Source organism: Peromyscus leucopus, chromosome 6, assembly GCF_004664715.2.
Source record: "Peromyscus leucopus breed LL Stock chromosome 6, UCI_PerLeu_2.1, whole genome shotgun sequence".
NCBI classification, from domain to species: Eukaryota; Metazoa; Chordata; class Mammalia; order Rodentia; family Cricetidae; genus Peromyscus; species Peromyscus leucopus.
Window position 1 is genome coordinate 80420205 of NC_051068.1, and position 24696 is coordinate 80444900.

Sequence of the window (24696 nt, forward strand, 5' to 3'; positions counted from 1 at the left end):
ATGGCCAAGCTCATTCTTGTTACAGGTGGGTCTGTAGCCTTGCCTCGTGTCCTTTTTCCCCCTCAGGATCTCACAACCATGAAACTGTCATTGCATTCTACCTCTATACTTTTCCTTTCTTTCTTCTTGCTGCAAATTTTCTTCCCTCATACAATCAGTCTTTCTCTGGTTGTCAAAGCTCATGCCACTGGCATGGCCCTAAAAGCAAGTTTCACTGTTTTTTAATACTCGTCTTACTCTTTCCTGTCCTGTCCAGTCATTCATTTTTCCCCACTAATCTTTCTGCACCATCTGCCTTCAATTGATATTATGTTTATTTCTTTGGGTCCTGGAACTAGCTCCTTTAGAGTTAAAACAATAGGATTCCACACAGAGCCATGCAATTTGTCTTTGCTCTGCCTTCTGCACGATTATTTCTTATCTATGCCTTATAGTACTGCTTAGGGGATGATGACATGTGTCTCTATGAGACATTTTATCAAAGTGGCTGATGAAGTAGTTGTTTAGAGCCAATTCTCACCTAAAACTTGGTAGCTGCTCTAAATTTGTGATTTTGAAACTTTGTTATTCTTTAAAACCTTTTTAAAGTGACACTGAATCCAAATATATATATAAAAGCAGTGGCCCAGTTCTCTTGACAGTGATTCAAGCTTGTGGTCTCAGTACTCAAGTGGCACAGGCAGGAGGTTCTCCAGGCCAGACTGGGCTATAGAGTGAGATAACACCTAAGAGAAAGTGCTCTGTTGAAGCCAAGTAGAAGCATTTGGAGGCTTACATAATACCTCTTCTAGCAAAATTTCTCTGAAGATGCTTTGTAGTGAGAAATTCACAGAGTCTGTTTAAAGGGCAAAGGATTTTTTAAGGGGAAAATCTTTACAGAGCAGAATTGATACACCTTCTGGAACACATCTCAGTGCAAATTATCTAAGGCTGATATTTTACTAAATTAGTTTATTAGTATATACAATAATCTACCTTAATATACTATACCTATCCATTTCCCTTTTTCTTTTCTTTTCTTTTTTGGTTTTTTCGAGACAGGGTTTCTCTGTGTAGCTTTGCACCTTTCCTGGAACTCACTTGGTAGCCCAGGCTGGCCTCGAACTCACAGAGATCCACCTGCCTCTGCCTCCCGAGTGCTGGGATTAAAGGCCTGTGCCACCACTGCCCGGCTAAAAAATTGGCAATCTATATTCCTTCTCAATAGATAGTCCACATTTTTTCTTTTCTTTTTTTTTTGAGACAGGGTTTCTCTGTGTAGTTTTGGTGCTTGTCCTGGATCTCGTTCTGTAGACCAGGCTGGCCTTGAACTCACGGAGATCTGCCTCCCGAGTGCTGGGATTAAAGGCATGCGCCACTGCCACCTGACCCTTTTTCTTTTCTTAAGGAGAATACTGAGTCTAAATTTTATTGTTTCACCCCAACCCTATAACCATTTATCCATAACCCCAAGAAAAATGAAACTTTTGGGATAGAGGCGTCATTTTCTTAGAACTGCTTCCTGCTATTTAGGGGGCAACAGAATCTCTGCTTGCCTGTGGGATTGTGTGGTATACCTGTAATGTGTCATATATTGTAATAAGCAAAAAGCTGTCTCATTTTGAGACACATGATGGAGAATTGTCAGTCTTAATTTGTACAGTTTTTTTCATGATGGCCATAACTTCTAATAGGTATGTAATTATACAATCAGACCTTTCAGAGCTGTTGCCCATTGAAATCCTGAATAGATGTCAATGGTATGGTGCACGTATTTTAATCTTCTAAATTCTGCAAAATGAAATATATCTATCTTCCAAATTTTATTCCTTTATATACCTTTAAGATTGCTTCCTGCAAGTAATGGAGTTTGGTTATAGAAGGAGCAAGTAGGACTTTTTTTTTTTTTTTTTTTTTTACAATTTCCTTGGCTTGTTGCCAAGTGATGGAAAAGTTCTTCTTCAAACTTTTGCTATTTACGTGATATTTCTTATGAAATTCTGAGGTTTCTAGCACATTACTTATTAATAACTGATCAACCTCATCATTACCTTGTGTTAGAGGACCTGGCAGACTTGTATGAAATCTGATGTGTAATATATATATATATATATATATATATATATATATATATATATATATGATTTTTCCTATTTCTGATGATTTCCTATTATTGTATAAATAGTGAAGTTAATTCTATATTATCAGGAATAAATTCAGCAGTTTCAGGATGTAAAATAACTCTTACTGCATGTTGAGAGTTAGTAACTATACTGAGAGGTTCTTTGAAGTCCATTATTACCATAAGAATGGCATTCAGTTCTGCCTTTTGTACAGAATTGTAAGGGCTTTGAACAACTTTATTTAAACTCATGATTTATATCTTGCCTTTCTTGATTTATTTGCATCAATATAGAATGTGGGAACTCCAGAAATTGGGTTTTGCTGTACAATGTGAGAAAGGACCCATTCACTTCTTTTTATGAATTCTCTTCTCTTGTTTTTGGTCTGACAATTGTTAATCTCTTCCAAAAAGTTACTGCATGCTCTTTGCCAGTATTCACTATCTTTCCATAAAGAGGAAATTTCCTCATTAGTTAAAGGTACTACAATTTCTGCTGGGTCCATTCCTGTCAACTGACGTAGTCTTAATTTTCCTTTTAGAATCAAATCAGAGATCTTTTCCACATAGTCTTCAACTTCTTACTTGGTTTATGTGGTAGAAATATCCATTCCAATATAATATCTTCCTTCTGCATCAAAATCCCTGTGAAGAAGTGTCTAGAGGGGAATTATGACCAGAATGCAGTTAAATTCTTGATTCACATGATCCATATGTACCTCTCATATTTTCTTTTCTACTAGAGCCAATTCCTTCTCAGCTTCAACTGATAATTCTTTTGTATTATTTAAGTCCTTGTCCCCTTTTAGGGTATTGGCTAAATTTACTAGTCCATTTTTAGGTATTCCAATGATAGTGTGTAAGTTGGAAATGCTTTCTAACATTTTTTAAAAATCATTAAGAGTCTGTAGTCAGTCTTTCCTGAGTTGTACCTTTTGGGGTCTAAATTTTTTGTAGATTGATCTTATATCCTAAGTAATTAATAGTCTGCTCTTTGTATTTTTTTTTTGGGGGGGGATTTGTAATCCCAGAAAGGCAGAACTTTCTTCACTTATTCAAACATGATTTGTAAGATATCTAACATTGGATCAGCTAACAAGATACCATCCATATAATGGTAAATTATAGATTGCAGAAATTTTGCATGGATCATTTCCAATATTTTTTTGCACAAAATATTGGCACAGGGTAGAGCCATTTAACATTACCCATGGGAGGACATTCCATTGATATCTCTTGACTGGCTGTGAATTATTATAATTAGGTACTGTGAAGGCAAATTTTTCTCTATTCTTTTTTATATATGTATGGTGAAGAAACAGTCTTTTAAGTCAATAACTATAATAGGTCATTCTTTGGGTAACAGAGAAGGCAAGGGTATCCCATTCTTTAGGGAGCCCATAGGCTGAATTATTAATTATTAATGGCTGTGAGATACATCAGCATTCTTCATTTACAAAATTTATTTTTAATAACAAATACAGAATAATTCAAAAGGCTGGTAGATTTTTCAATATGTTGAGAAATTAACTGCTCCTGAACCATCTGTTCTAAAGCTTGTAGTTTCTCTTATGTCATAGGCCACTGACCAAACCAGACAGGTTTATCAGTAAGGCATTTTAAAGATAGGACCATTGGTTCTTTGAAAAGCTTAACAGCAGCTGTGCTCTGTTTATGTACAGCTTGAATGGTTGGTGGCTGGATTTTTTTTTATAGAATTATATAATATTATTCCTAGAAACATGAATTGATCTATATTTCACTTGTGAGACTGGAGGAATTTTAATCTGGCTATTCCATTCCTGTAACAGATCTCAGCCCCAAAGATTCACTGCTACATTAACCACATATGGCTTTAAGTCTTCCTCTCTGTCCTTCTGGCCCTATGCATTCAACCCATCTCAAACTTTGTTTTACCTGAGTTAAGGTTCCAATCCCTAGAAATTGGACATCTACCTTTTTAAGAGGCCAATTCAGATGACATGATTTTGGTGTAATTATAGTTGCATCCACGCCTGTGTCTACCAGGCCTTCCAGAACAATGTTATTAATTTGTACTCTAAGCTTTGGTCTTTGTTCATTTATGGAAGTCTGCCAAAATATTCATTTTATGGTGTTTTTTTGTAATTTTTGATCCATCTATCAAGGCTGTTCTATTGTCCAGTGCAGTATTATTATTTATATTAGACACTGGGTTATTTAATTGTCCTAGGGAGGAATTTCCTCCACAGTGGCTGGAAATGTTTGTACCACATTTCATTTGGGGGCCTGCAAGTGGCCCCTTGAGGCATTTCCCACTAGTAAAGGGTTGTCTCATATGTCTCTTTTTGATTTGTGCATTCATTGGTCCAATGTTAACATTTGCCATATCTTCTGCATAATCCAGAATATTGGGGTCTCCTGTTTGGGTTATTTCTAGAGGAAGCATTGCTTCTAGAAACACCCTGTGTACAATTTTTTCTTATATGACCTGGTGTACCACAGTTAAAATATTTGGCAGTTTGATGCCTCCTTCCACCTTTGGAAATCGCCTCTCCTATCCAAGCCTCATTACCATAATTAAGAGACTCAATACTATTTTTATACTGAATCCATTCCTCTAAAGATGTTAATCTGAGCTTTAAAGGTGTAAGTATTCTTTTGCATTCTTTATTAGCATTATCAAAAGCCAAAGATTGAGTTAATATTTGTCTTAATTCTCGGCCAGATACTGCCTTGTGTATAGCCTTGGCCAGTCTTTGTAAAAAATCAGTAAACAGTTCTTTGGGCCCCTGGAAGACCTTCATATAAATCTCAGTTGGTTTCCCTGGTTCTGGAATTCCCCCTACCCCCAATCATTTAAAGCTGCTGTACAGCATAGGGATAAAGTATCCTCACCAAAGGTAGATTGTACATTTGTATCAGTGAAAGCACCCTCACCAAGAATTTGATCTTGGGAGATCTCAAAACCTCTAATCTTACCTTGCTGTTCAATGGCTTTAGTCTCTTCTCTCAACCAGCTTTTCCATTGTAACTGCTGGCTGTATTCTAATGCAGCTGAAACTGATTCCAATCATCTGGTGTGATTCTACTTTTAGAGGACCATGTAGTTAACATCTGTTGACCTTAGGTAACCACAGCCTCCTTAATGTGTTTTAAATCTCTCATATGAATAGGTTGCCAGATATATTACACATATTCCTTAGGATGTTTATCATCTGCTGGCTTCTCATGGACAGTGATAAGCCATTTTATGAAAGCCATCTGGTGATGCTATGATTTGTATGGCTTTGACCTTCTTATTAGTTTCCTTATTATCCTTCCTGATAGACTCCTCTAGGGCTTGAAATCAATTAACTACCACCCTTTGTAGTGTTTGAACCTCCTCTGTTGTGAAGGATTGTAGAGATTTCATGAAATCATACATTTTTTTTATGTTCATCTAAAACATATGATTCTAAAGACTTTATTCTATCAATTAGCGATGATCTTCCAAATAATCTGGATGGCATTAAGATTGCTCTGAAGGTTTATTGTTTTATCCATTAAGTGTTTGTATTTATTATCAATACAATTAAATTTGTTGTCCAGTTATTGTTATCAGACTGAGTGAAGTTCTTGTGGTAAATTAGCAGATTCCAGAGAAAGAATCCATTTGTTTAAGTCCTCATTTCACTTTGCAAAGTCTGTATCAGTCCCATTAATGTCTCATTTTTGGTATTGTTATTAAGCCAATTTTTCAAAGCTATGATATGAATCACTATGCTAAATGCGATTATGGTGAACATTGTATACCCAGAAAGGTCACATATGTCTTGTAAAGTTTCACTTATAGTACAAAGAAGTTTTTAAATTCCTGAGTGGTGATATTATTGGCGATGGTGTGAGAAATATTCAAAATATGTAAAGAAAACTTTTATTAATTTGTTTGTTAATCAGTTTAAGAGGTAAAATTATTGAGTAATTAAAATTTTACCCCTTAGAGATGGTCCTAATTGTCCTTGTGTTCCAGATGTCCCAGATCTTTTGATGGTTTTTAGGTGTAGTAACAGTATTTGGCTAGCAGGTGTTGGAGATATAGCTCCAAAGCAGGTCTGTTCAAACTGACTCAGGCTATCTGAATGGGCTCTTGTGGTTGAAGGACTTACCCAAGCAAACCCCTGAGTACTAGGTAGGGTTGCTGGGACCACAACAGATTATATATACCAATAAGGGAATACACCAATGGGCTGGAAGTGCTCAAGCATGTGCACCTGTCAGGAGCTGCCTGTCTGATTGGAGATGTTATGGGGCTCGTTGCACACGTGTGCTACATGTAGGATGGTGGCAGTGGTCATGGGCAGGGATTCAGTGCCAGTGGTAGGACAGTAGGACAGTTGCAGGAGGGTACTAAGGGGCAGTGAAGCAGACCAGAGGTGCTTCCTAAGGGGGTAAGTCTGCTGCGAAGGGTGCTCACTTGGTTACTCTCTCACTTGCACCGTTCTCCTTCCCTAGCAGCTGTGGTTGCAGTACAAGGCAGTAGTGATGGGACAATGGCATCTATGCTGGTACCTGAGACCTGGTTCAGGAGGAAGGGTCCAGTTAGGGACCTGGTGCAGTGGCAAAAGGCTTGAAAGCAGGGATATTTGGTCTACAAGGATGGAATCTGAGCTGCTGCTAGTATGCAGCAGATTGCCCGGGCTGCTCACAGAGTCTGTGGGGAGGATCTGAGCTGGCAGGGGTAAGAGGCTATCTCATATGGAAGCTTATCTGCATGGATAAGGGCTGTGGATGGCCTACCACGTCGGGGCACCAGCTATAATGAGAAATCTGTAGCGTCTGTTTAATGGGCAAAGGGTTTATTAAGGGTAAATCTCACTGTACAGAACAGAACAGAATTTATACAAGTTCTAGAATGCTGTTCTGACTGCCTGTATCAGTCCCACATCCAAGTCCCATGATGAAGCAAGGAAAATGATGCCTAGTGAATCTCAAGTCTTAAGGGTCTGTAAGGCCACATTCCAGGGGCACGTACTTCAAGTTCATAGGCTGGTGGAACAGTTACCTGTTGCATCTCTAGGGGCAGTGCTTCAAGGTCATAGATACAACAGCTACCCACTACAATGCTTCCAGCATATTCCTGTAGCTTGAGTCTGCTTTAGAGGATGCCTTATATGTTGAAGTACTGAGTTCATATCAGCTCTGGGAATGGAGACACATCTGATTGTGTGGTCACTGAGTGCAGTGAATTTGGAGCCAATCAGCCCTACTTCATAGTTAGTAGACTTCACACTTACAAAAAATATGACACAGAATGTAGAAAAGGTTAATGACCATTTTGACCAACTGGTAAAGTGTGGATCAAAGAATGTTTACTGAAAAGATGACTCCTTTACACAAGTGCAAAGTTTAACTTCGGCTGTCACAGCACACAAAAAGCAGGATGGACCATAAGGCTCTAGGGTTATATCTGAGAGGATTTAGGCAGCTGGTTCAGAGTAAATATGTATTTTCTCTTACTAGGTCTGGCCCTTCTGCTGAATGCTCATCTGGGTAAGTCCCTAATTCCATGTTTTACAGTTGACAAAACAATTACCTACCATAAACTCAAATATCTGAATTTCCATAAAGCAATTGTCTGATTAATACATTTAAGTAAAAATACACCCTGGTGAAGTTGGACTTTCTTTTTTTATGGGACCACTAGCTCCCCAATAATGACAGTGAGACTTATTATTAATTATGAAAGCTTGGACTTTAACTTAGGCTTGCTCACAACTGGCTCTATAACTTAAATTGACTTTTTTAAAAAAATTAATCTACATTCTATTATGTGATTTTTATCTCTCTCCCATTCTGGATGCCTGGCTTGTTCCACATCTCACTGGTGCCTCTCGCACCTAGATTCTAACCCTCTGAGTTCCTCTCTCTGCCTGGAAGTCCTGTGTTTCCTCTCTTGCCTAGGTATTAGCTATTCAACTTTTTATTAAACCAATCACAGTGACACATGTTCAGACAGTGTACAAATATCCAGCAACACCTCAATGTTACTCTATGTGGAAAAATGTAACAAGAAATAAAGCATATTAGAGAGGTGGGTTTGTTTTGTGGGGGAGTAGAGTTTCAGGTCAGCTGTTACTGCTATTCTCTATAGCTTGACCACCTAAAAGCTTTTTTTTTTGTTTTTTTGAGACAGGGTTTCTCTGTGTAGCTTTGGGCCTTTCTTGGAAGTCACTGTGTAGCCCAGGTTGCCCCCAAACTCACAGAGAAGCACCTGGCTCTGCCTCCCAAATGCTGGGATTAAAGGCATGTGCCACCACTGCCTGGCTCACCTAAAAGCTTTTAAATTCTCATCCATTGAACGTCACGGGACCACTGGTCTTCAAGAACTATGAGCATTTTGTCTTAGAAAAAGCCTAAGCTTTTCCAAGCTCTCAAAATGAATCTGTAGCTTCTCTTGACTTATCTATAAGTGTGCTCACACTACTCATCTCCACCTGGAGATAAGGCTTATGAGGTGGGGGGAGAAATAGAAGTAAAGCCCAAACTTTCATCATAGTTCAGTGATATCTACACCAGACCATCATACTTATTTCTAACCACCACAGGGTCTACCTACAATCTGGTATGCTACTTCACCAACTGGGCCCAGTATCGGCCAGGCCTGGGGCGTTTCACACCTGATGACATTGACCCTTGCCTGTGTACTCACCTGATCTATGCCTTTGCTGGGATGCGGAACAATGAGATCACTACCATAGAATGGAATGACATTGAACTCTACAAAGCTTTCAATGGCCTGAAAAACAGGTAAAAGAAAGGGGTAGATAACTAATTTGGTATCTTTTGGACCAGTAGTTGCCAAACACCAGTGCTTCTGAAGATGTCCATATATCCTTGAGTGTGTGGGAATCCACTGGAATATGGTTTACCTATAGGAGTCACACCCTTAAGGAAAACTGACTCACTCAGAGGTTCTCATTTGGCACTAATTCTTCAGCTAGGGATGCAACCTCATGCTCACCTTCCCTTTTCATGATGGAATTTGTCTGGTTTGATATTTTGGATATCTTGTACATGCTGCTGTTCCAACTGCAGTGAATTCATATGTGCAACTTCTCTGTTGTGTCTGGAAAAACACTTTTATTGTAGTCCACTGTCTCTGTTTCTTACAGTATTTCTATTCTCTCTTCTGTAATTATTCCCTGTTTGATTTATGGTCTGCTCCACATGATGAAACTCATACATTACATCACTATCAGGACCAAGAACTTGTGAACAGACAGGTTCTTTTTATTTCTTGTTGATACAAACGCATGTGTTTATTGATGTTCTAAAATAAATACAAACTGTGAATGGTTCATGTGAAAATTAGCAAATACATTATCTTACACACATTTTAATCATAAAGCAATTTAAATGTACTTCCAATGATTTTCAAAATACTATACAGTACTAAGAACTGTAGATACTATATTGTAGAGATAAGATCTTGAACTCATTTTTCCTATCTCACTAAAGGTTTGTATTTATTGGCCAACATCTCTTTAATCTTCCATTCTTCTGCTTAAACATGATAACTTCAATATGATAGTTTTTGCATCATCTTATTATATTTTATTTTGTCATGTTTAACTACCCCTTAGAAGCCTGTTCTTTTCTAATAAGAGACAGAAAGAGAGTGGATACAGAGAGGGGAAGAGAAGGAGAGGAACTGGAAGTAATAGAGAGAGGAAAAACAATAATCAGGATATTGTATGAGAAAAGAATATTTTCAATAGAAGGTAAATGATAAAATTCTACCATCTACTCTTATGAGTTCAAATATATTTAGATTCTGATTATAAGTGAGATTCTGTGCTATTTGTTATTTTATGCATTGTTAATTTTAGTTAACATGTTGTCTTCTAGGTTTAAAATATTGTTACAAATGGCAGATTTCATTCTTTTTAAGATTGAATGATATAATTCATTGCATATAATAGCACATACTTTTAAAAGGTTCATTATTTGATGAATACTTACAATGATTATGTACCTTGGATAACTAAGAATAATGCTACAATGAATATGGAAGTGCTATTATCTACCTGAGTCATTGGTTTTATGTAATTTGAGCATAAACTTATTCAAAAGGTTGCTATGCATTACAATGATTCTACTTTGAACTTGTTCAGGAATCTTCATACTTGCATATAATGTATATAGACATTTACATTTCCTAATTGTGCTAAAATGTTCTTTGTATTCTCTACATAATTTACAGTACTGGTTATCTATTCTGTTTTTATAAGAGATACTCTCAATACTGTTTTAGTTTGCATTTCTCTTATAAGTAATGGATTATCTATTTTTATATACCTTTGGAATATTTACATTCCTTTTGAAAATGTCTACTCAGGGTTTTGCTCCTTTTAGGATTAGGTTGTTTCATTGATACTGAGCTGAGTTCTTGATATTTGGGATAGCATCGCTAACAAGATAAGTGGTTTTCAGATATTTTCTCCTATTCTTTAAGCTGAAAATCAATTTACCTGCAGTTAATCATTCATGGGCATATACTCAAAGGACTCTGTATCTTACTACAAAGATACTTGCTTATCCATGGTCATTGTTGTGCTATTCATAATAGCCAGAAATGGGAAACAGCCTAGATGTTCATCAACTGAAAAATAGATAATGAAAACATGACAAATTTATACAATATAACATTATTCATCTGTCAAGAAATATGGAATTTGCAGCTAAGTGGATGGAATTAGAAATCATCATCATGAGCAAAGTAACTCAGATCCAAAGCACAATCATCACGTGTTTTCTCCTATATGTGGATGTTAAATTTCAAGCTTTAGATATGTATTTCAATCTGAATAGTCACAGAGATTAGGCAGTTAGTAAGGGACTAGTCAGGAGGATGCAATCTTCCAAGAAAGGAAATAGAACATAGTTTTATAAAGAGATAAAAGGGAAGGTAGAATAGAAGGATTTACTGGGGAAGGGGATGAGGAACAGAATAAAGGAGGGAATATGGGGAGGGACAACTAACACTAAAAGCCTTTTGAAAACTCATATGGAAACTTACTACTATAGGAGCTTTTATATATATAAAGGTTTTTTTTATTGAGGAAAGATTCTTTTATCATACAATATATCTGGATTATAGTTTCCCCTTCCTCTACTCCTTCTATTCCTCTCTACTTCCCTTCCCCTGAAGATCTACTCTCTTTCTATTTTTCATTAGAGAAGAAAAGGCTTCTAAGAGATAATAACTAAACATGGCAAGAATAAGATATATTATAAGATAAAAAAACCTACCATATTGAAGTTGGACATGGCAAATCAACAGGAGGAAAAGAGTCCCAAGCACAGGCATAATAATCAGAGACCCATTTGTTATCACAGTGAGGAATCCCATAAAAATACTAAGCTAATATCTATCATATATATGTAGAAATCTTGTTTCAGAATACTGTAGGCCACATGCTTGGTATTTCAATCTTTGTGAGCTCATATGTACTTGTTTAGTTGATCCAGAGGTCCATTTTCTGGTTCCTCTATTTCCTCTGGTTCTTAGAATCTTTCTGCCTACCCTTAGGCAGGATTCTCTGAGCTCAGAGGGGAGGACTTGATGGAGATTTCTCATTTAGATTCTCTGTATAATGTCTGGCTGTGGGTCTTTGAATCTGTTCCCATGTGCTGCCAGAAGTCTCTTTGATGATGACAGGATAAGGCACAGGTCTATGACTATAGCATAATACTATTAGGAGCCATATTAATTATTTATTCATTTATTTTTAGATCAGTAGTGTTTTGTTTTATCCCAGTTCTCTGGTCTATCTAGTCTCTGGTTCTTGGTCACTCAAGTAGTGTCAGATATGAGTTCCTTCTCATGGAGTAGTCCTTAGATCAAATCAGATATTGGTTGGCTACTCCCACTAATTCTGTGCCACTATTGTCCTAGCATATTCTGTAGGCAGCACAGATTGTAGGTCCAAAGTTTTGTGGTTGGGTTGGTGTCCATGCATGTCTTTCAGTAGCCTGCAAAGTACCTTCCCACACTAAAGAGACTAGGATAGAGGGGTGAAGGCTCCATGTAGGCACCAGCTCAATTTTCTATGTTTAATTAGTTGTGTGGATGTTGTTCTTGGCAATGGGGCCCCACTGTCAGTTTTGGAGAGAAGTCTTTTGTCTTAACAATAGCATGGGTTATTTAGAGATTTCCATGGGATCTCCTTGGCCAACAATTCAATTGAATGTAACCCAGTCCTGCTACTGGATGCCTTGCCTGGCTAAAAGGTGGCTAGTTGAGACATCATATTGCCCATTATTAGGAGTTCTTATGAAGATCACCTTAATAGATTGAAGGAAATTTCCATTGCACTAGGTTTCCACCCAACCATTCAAATGATCCTCTCAATTCCAACTGTGTAGTTGGACTTTTCTGACCCACCAGCCAGCTCCACAATCACAACACAGAGAAATTATTAATTATGAAAGCTCAGCTGATAGCTTAGGCTTGTTTCTAACTAGCTCTTAGAACTTAAACTAACCCATTTCTATTAATTTATGTCCTACCATGTGGCTCATGGCTTGTTACCTCATCTCCTATATGACCTACTTCCTCTGCATCTGACTGGTTATTCTGCCCTTCTTAGACCCAGCATTCTCTCTATCTTGAAAATCCTGCCTTTAGTTTTTTATTAAACCAATCACAAGTAATCACACCTAATAGGAGTAGATGCAAAAAATAATCAAACCCAGGGCTAAAATCAGTTAAATAGAAACAAAGAAAACAATACAAAAGGAATCAACAAAACAAAGAGTTGGTTCTTTGAGAAAACCAACAAGGTAGACAAACCCTTATCTGAACTAACTAAAAGATGGAGAGAGAACATCCAAATTAGTAAAATTATAAACAAAAAGGGGGACATAATAACAGATATTGAGGCAGTGCAGAGAATCATAAGAACACACTTTAAAAATCTCTACTCTAGCTGGGCGGCGGTGGCGCACGCCTTTAATCCCAGCACTCGGGAGGCAGAGCCAGGCGGATCTCTGTGAGTTCGAGGCCAGCCTGGTCTCCAAAGCGAGATCCAGGAAAGGCGCAAAGCTACACAGAGAAACCCTGTCTCGAAAAACCAAAAAAAAAAAAAAAAAAAAAAAAATCTCTACTAAATAATGGTATTTTTACAATTGTGTGACATTTGGGTTTGTGATGATTAAAGTCTGATTTTTGGATTTATCTTTGTTGGGTAGATAGATGTTTTGTTCCTTGGTTTCTGTTTCCTCTCTGGATTTTCAGAGAGTATGATGGATGTATGTTGTCTGTTTTTCTGGCTTGTTCTGATTGTGTGTTTACAGAGAGTACCTGGTTGCATTGGAACCTGGTAATTGCGATGAGTTGGGAAAGGAAAGTTGGATGAGAAGGTCTTTGTGGTTTACTGAGGATCAAGTCAGAGAGGAAAGGGACCACAGCAGCTTCAGAGCTTGAGATGAGACTGGGGAATTGGATCTCAGGAACAGTAGGAGAGGTGTGGGTCTGCCTTCAGCCTACTTGTTGCCCTGAGAGGGGCAGCCCTTGGGTTATCATGGCAAGCCTACTGGAGTTGGAAGCTGGGATATAGTGATGAGTGGGAGGAGAGAGGTTGGGAGGAGATGGTCTGTGGGGTCCACAGGAAATGTAGGCAGGGGAGAGAGAAGGCTGCATCTAGTGTTCTGGTGCAGTGCTAGGGATGAGACCGTAGGGTAGGTTCGGGGGGAACAGAGAGACAAGACGTCTGCAGGAAGCCTACTTGGTTTTTGGGCAGATTCGGCCTGTGGTTTAGAAGGTGTGCCTGCTCAAGTTGGCAGCTAGGATACAGCAATGAGTTGGGGGAGAGAGGTTAGGAAGAGATGGTCTGTGTGGTCCAGAGGAGATGTGAGCAGTGGAGGGGGATGCAGCTGGTGTTCTGGTGCAGTTCTGGGATGAGACTGTGGGATTGGGTCTTGGGGAACACAGAGAATATATGAAGAATTTAAAAGGAGTCACCAAATGATGGTTGATACAGTGTTCCAATTTGACATCTTATGCTACCAAATAAAACCTAAAGTGCCAGGAGTGGGTTCTATCATATTAAATCACTGACCAAAGGAGTTCGCTATCAAACCCCTCAATCCTAGGCTGTTGCCAAGGCTGTTGGTTATTCTCTACAACCTCATAGTAAGGCCCTGTTTCTGAAGACAGAATTCACCTATATCATCAAATATGGAGAAATTGAGCTGGTGCCCAGCTAGAACCTTCACCCCTACTGTCTATCATTCATGATGCTGGGAGGTACTCTGCATGCTACCAGGAAAGAAAAGTAACCATCAATATCACCCAACTGCAAACCCTGTGATGTGCATGTTGTGTCCTTTCTCTGTTTCCTTTATTCCTTTGCTATGCAGTGGCTTTAATTTGATGTAATTCTACTGTCCATTTTGCATTTGCTACTCACGTTTCCAGTCATAATACCCACCCTCCCACAAAGAGATCACTGCTTAGCAAGTCTATCATGGAACTATCCCCATGTTCCCTGATTTTTCTCTAGTAGTTTTTAGTTTTATAATTTTAAGTCTTATATTTAACTCATCAATACACCTCAAATTAGTTTTTTTTTTAATATAAGAGAGAAGGGTTCAAATGAATTCTTCTGTTTGTCTATTAAGCTTTGCCACATGAGAGTGATATTTCTGGTCCAGGAGCCTCACTTCAAATAGCAAAGATGTAGACAACTTTTCATATTGCCTGCTGCAGTCAATATTAATATCTATTACATTAAAATACTGAATTATTTTAATTTAAATAAAATGAAATAAAATTAAATTAATAAAACATTTAAAAGTGTGTGTGTGTGTGTGTGTGTGTGTGTGTGTGTGTGTGTGATGATTTTCCTTTTTTCTGTCTTTTTATAATGACCCAGGAAACTTCACATCATCTTGGCTCATTCCAAGAGAAAACAAGGAATAGAGGATTTTAAAATTAGACATGTTTGAGGTCAAGAATTAGATGGGTTTTCTGTATTTTGATAGAATTCTCTTTGTTTCCTTAAAAATTTTTATTTTTATTTATGTGCATGTGTGTGTCTATATTTAGCCAAGTAGACAAGTGCATGTGAATTCAGAAGTCAAAAAGATGGCATTGGATCCACTGGAGTTGGAATTACAGGTAGTTGGGTTGTGAGTCACCTGATGTGGGTGCTGGGAACTGAACTTTGTTTCTTTACAATAGCAACATGTTCTCCTAATGACTGAGCAACTTCTCCAGCCATTGGTTATTTGCATCAAAATTACATGTGTCCCATGATAAAATGCCCCTCTTCACCCTAAAGCAACAGTTTTCAACCTGTGAGTTGTTATCTCTTAGGGGGTTGAATGACCCTTTCACAGGGGTCCCATGAGACCATCAGAAATATCAGATATTTTCATTGTAATTTATAATAACAACATTACAGATATGAAGTAGCAACAAAATAATTTTATGGTTGGGGATCACCACAACATGAGGAACTGTATTAAAGGGTCACAGCATTAGGAAGGCTGAGAACCACTGCCCTAAAGTAATGTCAGAATCTTAGGAGAAATGAAAATAAAGCTAGAATTTTCATGTCCTCTCATAACCCTTGTGCTTAATTCTTATGGAAACAGACATTTCATAACCCCAATTCCCAGGTATGTGTGTAATGGCAAACCAATTAATTTATATTAGTTATTATAGAAGGTAATGAAGTAATTGCACTTTAGCAACATTCAACACTTTATCTGATGAAATGGCAATGAGGTAATTATATTTTTAAGTTATGTGTAGTACAAATATTGCTAGTACAAGTCAATAAAGCAAAACGGCTGTATAATTTTGATTTCTTTGAGTGGCTCTGACTTCATTTATGTTGATAATGTAAAGTGCTTCTGTAAAGAAAGTTTCAGCAGTGGAAGACAATAGCTCAAATTGCTCTACAGTAGATAGTATGACATCAACCCTGCTCTGAATAATTTGAGTAGGCCCAATACTATAAACAGCAATCCTATTTTAAATGGCAGAACCCATGGATTTTAAAATTTCTATTTATCTTTTGTTCTAAAGGAACAGCGAATTGAAAACCCTCTTGGCCATTGGAGGCTGGAACTTTGGAACTGCACCGTAAGTTCTCTTTAGAAAGCCAAATGCTCACTAAAAAGCACTGTAGCCCAGCATGATCTTTGTACTTTTAGACTTCAAAACTCCAGATGGATATTAAGGATGCCTATTAAATTAATATCTGACAATAAATTATCATGCAAAATAATTAATACGTGTTAGAAAAATTAAGGATTATTGTGGCTTTCACAGGGCTAAATTTGGATAGATGTTTTAGGATGCCATCCTCTGAGCTTTAGTTGCTTGCTTCGAAAAAAGCCTCTTCATAAAGTATATGGAGGGCACAAGGTCTGATAAAGGTTGTGTATATCTTTTGTCTGTCTTCCTAAGAAAGGAAAAGGAGACCACATATACCAACAAGACTTACTTGAGTACACATGAACTGGGGGCATATTTGAAGACACAATATTGTCTGTGAATTAAGTTTGTAGGGCATTCAAAACAACAACAAGGGCATTTGGAATAAACATCTGAGTTGCAAGTGGGAAAGAATAATAAGATAAAGTGAATGCTAAGATACTTGGGTGGCAAGAGTAGTGATTGCAAAGAGAGACCAGGAAAACCCTGAAACATGCTTTAATCCTCAATCAGGTCCTGGACAAGGACTGTGAGGCAGAAACTGAAGAGTAAACTGTTTTTATTCCAGTGTAGAAAGAACACCAAGACCTTACTCTGCCTTACTTTGGTTTCCCTCAGTTTCACTGCCATGGTCTCCACTTCTCAGAACCGCCAGACCTTCATCACTTCAGTCATCAAATTCCTGCGTCAGTATGGCTTTGATGGATTGGACCTGGACTGGGAATACCCAGGCTCTCGTGGGAGCCCTCCTCAGGACAAGCATCTCTTCACTGTCCTTGTGAAGGTGAGGGAAGTAGGAAGAGGTGCTATCCCTATAAGATTCAAAGCCTGTTTTCACAAAGACAACTGGATGCTTGTACACACTAAACATGACTTTAGAATTATGGAATCTTAGCATAGTAAATTAGGTTCTTAGATACCTTGCATTTATATTGGAAATTGCTCTTTATGCTGTTTTTAGAACCACAATTCATTTCATCTTAACATTTATTCTATGACATAGGTGCATTAAGCATTATGGTCTTCATTTTATAGAAAAGTAACTAAGGTACTGAAAACATGTAAGTAGTTTGGACATCACACAGCTAGTAAGTGTCATAAATACCAATGTATCTGTCACTGAGTCATTGTACAAAACTGTCTACTGTTATTGAGTAATCTACACTCTGTTCCAGTTATTTGGTAAAAGTCAAAACCAAAGCTAAGGCAGAATCTTGGCTTTCAAGAACACACATCTGAGGAATGAAGCATAAGCAACAACTCCAGCACATTTTGATAAATGCTGTGATACATTTAGATAGATGCATCGTCTACAGAATCCAAAATCAAATGAGCAGTTACCTAATTCTGCTCTTGGGCAAAGTCACAAGGAGCTTTCTAGGTAAAGTGGTGCTGGATCTCACTGAGAGAACTTGCTGTTATTCAACTCAGTGAGGATGGAGATGACACAAAGAAGACAGATTTGTATGTGCAAGTGAGGAACAAATTTTAAGGCCATGAGAACAAATAGGTGGCATGAATCAGATCATGCAGAGACTTTCATATTAAGTTAAAGAATTTTGAACTTACCTAAGGACAATGGAGATCGTTGAAAGATTTCATGAACTGATAAATATGACCAACCTTGCATATTTTGGAATGGTTATTTTTGGATTAACTATGAATCATGAATTAGGTGTACAGAAGCAGGATGCAGTAGGAAATCAAGAGGTGAACAAGGTCCCAACAGTGGCCCTAACACTGGTGAAAGGAGAGAATATACACAGATACACAAAGAGAACAAGTATCAGTAGGAACTGGGTTTGAAGTAGAAAGAATTCCTAGTTTTCTGATTTTGAAGACTAATTTCATTGTTGTGCAGCTCGTACAGACAGGAAGTATAAACAGAGGACTCTTTGTTAGCTTTGAATATGAGTGTGACATAACTGGAATAACTGAAAGAAACTGAGTGGATGCCAAACCTGGAGGGCATAGCAAAGAACACCACTGAACTTATTAGCAAGGGTATATGATTGCCAAGGACAAATAAATGATAAAAGCAATAGCTATGATGTTGGTCAAATTAGGGAAGGAATTGGCAGTGAATAAATTGAACATTTATACTACAACAGTAAGAAAATATGTTTATTGAGTACATTGGAAGGGGAAACACTGATGAGAGCTTCACATACAGTACAGCAAAGTGGGTTGCATGTTGGAATTGTCTCTGTTTTGGAGAAGTATTTGTTGTACAAGGATAAATATCTTAGCATGCAGCTTCTGGGTGTTTAGTTTCCACAATGCGAATGAGTGAAGTCCAGACTATGAACCTGCTAAACACGTCATTTCCTGGTATATATAATATATATATAATCATTTCCAGGCAAATCAAGCCTGTAAAATTGAGGGACACAAAAGCTAAGGTAGTCCTGGTTGTTCACAGTTCTGTAGTAGGCAGAGATTTTGGTTGCAGGTCTAGGGTGAGACAGTATTGTGGTTTTGTTTGGCACTTCCAGTTAAGAGTTTGACTGGAGGCAAGATTTTTCTTTTTGAAATTTCTGAACCAAGTTTGTGAAAATATCCTGTCCATTTTCTGACCTCTCAGTGACCTCACTACAACATGGGTTTCAGACTTTATTCTAAGGTAAATTATTTTCTGCATGGATTCATATATCAGGTGATTTGGAACAATCCTTTTCTACACTATGAATATGTATTACTCCCATTTGCTAATAAGAAGCTGGTAGTCTGATAGCTGGGCAGGAAGAAATCGAGCATGAGAGCCAGACTAAGAGAATTCTCGGAAGAGGAAGAGCAGAGTCAGAGTCACCGGAGAGAAGCAAGATGATAATGTTGTACTGAGAAAAGGTACCAAGCGACATGGCTAAACATAGATAATAATTATTTATTGATTTAAGTATAAGAGTTAGCTAGTGACAATCCTGATCTATCAGCTGAGGAATAATATTAAGCCTCTGTGTCTGTTATTTGGGAGCAAGTGGTTGGGACAGGAAGATGTCCATTTACAATCAGGTTATCAGCTGGCTTCAGAATAACTTCAATATTGGGCTAGTGAGATACCTCATCAGGTAAAGTATTTTCTCCAAAGCATGAGAACCTGGGTTCAAATTTCCAGAGCCCACATAAAGGCCAGATGCAGTAATGCACATCTGTAATCCCAGGGCTCCTATAGAGATGGGAGGAAGAGACAGAGGCATCCCCAGAAGCACTTGGACCAGCTAGTAGCAAAGAGCAAAAGGGATAGTGCCTCAAAGAAAGTGGAAGGTGAGGACTGGTATCTGAGGTCATGTGCTTGCACTCACACACACGAGCATGAACATTTTATGTGTGTGTATGTATAGGTTGTATATATGTTTCAGGTGCACATGTATGTGAAGTGTCATTTCTCAGACACTGTCCACCTTGATTTTTGAGTCAGATTCTCAGTAACCTAAAAATCATGGAGTAGTACAGGCCATCTGTCCAGTGAGCCCTGGGGATCTATCTGTCTTAGTTTCCTCAGCACCAAGGTTAACAAAAATACACCACTTTGTTTTGTGTAAGCATTGTTTTTCCAAGATAGGCTTTCTCTGTGTAGTTTTGGTGCTTGTCCTGAATCTTGCTCTGTAGACCAGGTTGGCCTTGAACTCTCAGAGATCCTCCTGGCTCTGCTTCCTGAGTGCTGGTATTAAAGGCATACACCACCATCACCTGGTTGCTTAAGCATTTCTTATGTGGGTTCTGTGGGAATTGAACTGTTAAACTCAGGTTCTTCTGCCTGCATGGGAAGTACTTTAACCATTGAGACATCTTCACAGACTTCACTTTCATTTATGTTGAATAGCTCCAAAGATCATAAATAGCATCCCTACTCTTAGTTGAAGTATGATTTTCATAGATTATAATGTGTAATCATTGGCTGCAGTTCTGCTCAGTGAAGTGACAGAATAAAACTACAGACACAACAGTATCTGAGTTTAGCATTTGAAGACAGACATGGCAATTTGCTTTATAATTCTTCAAGTTAAACATCTTAGTTTTTTTCAACCACAATTCACACAGCAATGTTCAGAGATGTCCCTAGAATGCCCTTTGGTGACCCAAATAATACCATTATCAGAGCTCAGCTCAGTACTCCAAATAAATAGAGTCACACAGAATAAAAGTGAATTAACATCTGGTACTGAAATGGACCTGTCACTCAGCCATTACCACCTTCCCCACTTGGTAATTTATCAATACATTGCATGATATGTCAGTGTTGTAAGGTGTATGGAAGCAACTTTCACTGAAAGCTAGGTAAAGGGCATCACAGAGATAGTTTCAACAGGATGTGATACAAGTGAGCTGTGACTGGTCATCTGGAACCTTGGATCTGGTCATGACCCAGACATTAACTTTCTGTGGGACTCCAGTGAAAATTTCCAACTCCCATGCATATTGCATATTTATAATTTTTAAAAATTAATATCATCTATACTACTCACTTTATAGAGATATTGATAGACTAAAGTCAGACAAAATAGTTGAAGAAAGACACTGTGCAAGTATGCATTTATTTTATATACCTATTTGAAATTAACTTCAAACATGCTTGCCTTATTCTACAGGAAATTCGTGAAGCTTTTGAGCAGGAGGCTGCTGAGAACAACAAGCCCAGGTTGATGGTTACTGCAGCTGTAGCTGCTGGCATTTCCAACATCGAGGCTGGCTATGAGATCCCTGAACTTTCCCAGTAAGTGATGCACTTACCCTAAACTTCTGTGGAACCATTTTAAGCACTGTGCTTATTCTAGAGATGTCTTGTGCTCCGAGACCTTGTTTGTGCACTTGCTTTGGAAAAGGTGTCTTTGTCTGCATAGATGTGAGAAACAGTTATCAGAAATGATTTTAAATCTTACTACCTGTCAGGTACCTAGATTTCATCCATGTCATGACATATGACCTCCACGGCTCCTGGGATGGCTACACAGGAGAGAACAGTCCCCTCTACAGTTACCCTAGTGAGACTGGCAGCAATGCCTACCTTAATGTGGTAAGACCCTACAGTAATGCAGACTGGGAGTGAGGTAAATCATATGGAAATTGAGACCTCAAATTTACATAAGTTCAGCAGCTGTCCAGTTTTGATAAAGATTTTCTTAAGTTACTGGCCATGTCTTATTAACTATAATTTCATCTAAAGTTTTTGAAAAGAAAATATCAAGAAATACATCTATTGGTTATGAACATCATATAATTTGCCTGCTAAAACAGGGAGCTAATGTAATTAAACACTCACCATTGGGTCCTGTGCCTAACCTGCTGCCATTACAGGATTATGTCATGAATTACTGGAAGAACAATGGAGCCCCGGCTGAGAAGCTCATTGTTGGATTCCCAGAATATGGACACACTTACATCCTGAGCAACCCCTCCAATACTGGAATTGGTGCTCCTACTTCTGGTGCTGGCCCAGCTGGGCCCTATACCAGGGAGGCTGGGTTCTGGGCCTACTATGAGGTCAGTAGGTTGGCTATATAGTGCTTTGTAAATTTCACACCCAATGTTATACATAGTCTTCAGTTTAGTATCTACTGGATCTCAATGTTCATTTTGCCTAGTACCTACCTATAATAAGCAGTTCACTCCTGGTGCTTTAAGTGTTTGGATAACATACTTCTATATTTAATCCAAATAATATTCTTTCAAGCAAAAGATCATACTATTACGAACATTTATGTTAGCAAGAAAGAAATAAAATAAATTTATTTCTCATTCTACTATGGAATCCAAATTTCTAGTGCTAAAATATGGATAAAATGTAAGAATTTGACAAATAACTCAATTTGAGAATGTAGCTCAGTGGTAGACCATTTACCTAGAAGGGACACAGCCCTGGATTTATCTCTAGTACCACAGAACGAAACAAAGTAGGATCATGCTGTACAATGATTTTTCATGAAAAATTTCCTCAGGTTTTGTTGTTCATTCCTTTATTTTGAACAATCAGGAAGCTGAAACAGTATGATTTTAAATTCAAAGCCATATATATATATATATATATATATATATATATATATATATATACATATATATATATAAGAAAGACTAGGGATGTGATGTAGCTCAGTGATAGAATATATACTGAGAATAGATAAGTCCTGGGTCCTGTCTCCCATTACTACAAATATGAAAACACTCAATTTTCTTTATTACAAAGACAACTGAATTACAAAATTGAGGTAACCCCAAGTGAGGATATGAAAGGAAATAAATCAATGTTTTCTCTCTTTCATGGGATGACTATTTAAAGTGTTTAAATCTCTTAACGTTTAAAGATTTGCACCTTCCTGAGAAATGGAGCTACTGAGGTTTGGGATGCCCCTCAGGAAGTGCCCTATGCCTATAAGGCCAATGAATGGGTTGGCTATGACAATGTCAAGAGCTTCAGTGTCAAGGTAAGGTGAGCTCCTTGAATTTGCTAACATCACAGCACCAAGGCTGAGGACATCAAATTAACCTTACACCTTCTATCTTTAAATAGGCTCAGTGGCTTAAGCAGAACAATTTTGGAGGAGCCATGATCTGGGCCATTGACCTTGATGACTTCACTGGCTCTTTCTGTGACCAGGGCAAATTCCCTCTGACTTCTACTCTGAATAAAGCCCTCGGTGTGCCCACTGCAAGTAAGTGACAGCATGAGTATGCAGAGGGTGTGTTACTAATGTCTCTTTATCAATTTAAAGGCAGTCTTGACATGCTCACCCCCATTACATGGGGGACACTCTTTCCATTCCATTTCATTGTATTTGTCCAGGTGAAAGACAGCTACCAACCTTCCCTAAATCTCAATTTCTAAGGAAATATGGGAAATGAGGCTTAACTTTGGAGTGTGTGGGATCAGATTTTCTAGGACTTCAAGGTTTATAAGAGTCTGCAGAAATTGTGCTTAACTTTAGCATACAAATCTGTGTGTTTGTTTGTATGTATGTGTCTTATTCAATGCCTTGATTAGGCTCCTGGGGAGAATTAACAGGAAGCCATTCCAGTGCCCTTATATATCCATCACTCAGGGAATGTCTCAACCTCCCTAACCATTTCCAGATTTTTCTCTCAGAGGTATTTATACTCTGATCTTAAATATATCTTTTTGTACAAATTAGGTCTTTCTTGAATGCCTTAGATGGCAAAAGAGAGAAAAATAGAAAGCTGGGCTGGATCGACACTTTTTATTAATTCCTGATATGTAATTGTCTTTGAGTCTCTTCAGCTGTGAGACTGCAACTAATTGCATCCCCTCATTGCAATGATGTGCCTAGTTTTCTTTACTTCTGGGTGAAGTTCACAGCCACAGCAGACCTACTTTCTCTATTTGTACATTTCAGGTTGCCCAGTCCCTGATCTGCCTACTGATCAAGTGACTTCTCCTCCAGTAACCGGAAGTGGAAGTGGAAGTGGAAGTGGAAGTGGGGATGGGAGCTCTGAAGGCAGCGGATTCTGTGCTGGCAAAGCTGATGGTCTGTACCCTGTGGCCGATGACAAAAATGCCTTCTGGCATTGCCACAATGGAGTCACATACCAGCAGCACTGTCAGGCAGGCCTTGTCTTTGATACCAGCTGTAGCTGCTGCAACTGGCCATGAACCTGACTGTGTCCCTCTTCTCTAATTTTCTGCACTCTCCTTTACTTCTTGTCAAAGACATCTTGCTTCCATCTAAAGTTATGGAATAAAATTGATAGCCAAGACATGAGAGTCCTTGATTTTTCATGATTTGGTGGAAAACTTTTCTCCATTTAGAAATATCAGCTGTAAATGGGCTGGAGAGAGAGAGAGAGAGAGAGAGAGAGAGAGAGAGAGAGAGAGAGAGAGAGAGAGAGAGAGAGAGAGAGAGAAAGTGTGATGACATGGTGGAGCCAAGAACCTTATGTTTTTCTACCTGTCCATGTCCACCTGCATGATGGCTTAGGCTCTGGAAAATACTTGATGTTTGCTGAGACTCTGGAGGATATGCAATGCTGCTTGCATTGCTGAGGAATGAAATTTAAGATTTTCTCCCACTCTTGCTGGGGATATGGTGCTGTTCTAGCACGCCCGAAATTGGAAGCAGTGGCTAGATATGTGCCATGGACTCTTCTTTGGGTGCCTGCTTAGTGAAGAGGGTTACAGGTGTCTTTATCAAGAGTATCAAACTGACTCCAAGTGACTTAGTGACTCTCTAAAACTTCATCAGAGATGCTTTGTTCTGCAGTAGGTGGCAATTAATGCAAAGACCCATAACTAGTCAATATGCAGAAAATAAGAAACTGTGGAATGCTTAGTTGTGATGATATTTTATTTGTGCTTTAATAAATAAAGTTTGCCTGAAGATCAGAGGAAAAAGGCCAACCATTATAAGTAAACAAAGAAGTCAGGCAGTGGTAGAACATGCCCTTAATCCTATCA

General features: G+C 38.3%; 1 protein-coding gene across 1 annotated transcript; it reads left to right on the forward strand.

Annotated features, from left to right (window-relative positions):
* LOC114707262 (acidic mammalian chitinase) lies at window positions 1-23997 on the forward strand. The gene is made up of 11 exons (XM_028889945.2): window positions 1-25; window positions 7583-7612; window positions 8668-8869; window positions 16161-16217; window positions 16911-17076; window positions 20882-21006; window positions 21183-21306; window positions 21588-21773; window positions 22592-22711; window positions 22798-22939; window positions 23639-23997. Exons 1-11 carry the CDS (start codon window positions 1-3, stop codon window positions 23893-23895), a joined length of 1434 nt encoding a protein of 477 aa, XP_028745778.1. The 3' UTR covers window positions 23896-23997.
* Window positions 23998-24696: the final 699 nt, after the last annotated feature.

What these genes read in the sequence shown, in the direction of transcription:
- LOC114707262 (XM_028889945.2), top strand. Translation starts at nt 1, where the DNA reads ATGGCCAAGCTCATTCTTGTTACAG. An exon ending in GCAATGCCTACCTTAATGTG is followed by an intron (nt 21,307 to 21,587) that starts GTAAGACCCTAC and finishes CTGCCATTACAG; the next exon opens with GATTATGTCATGAATTACTG. An exon ending in CCTCGGTGTGCCCACTGCAA is followed by an intron (nt 22,940 to 23,638) that starts GTAAGTGACAGC and finishes TGTACATTTCAG; the next exon opens with GTTGCCCAGTCCCTGATCTG.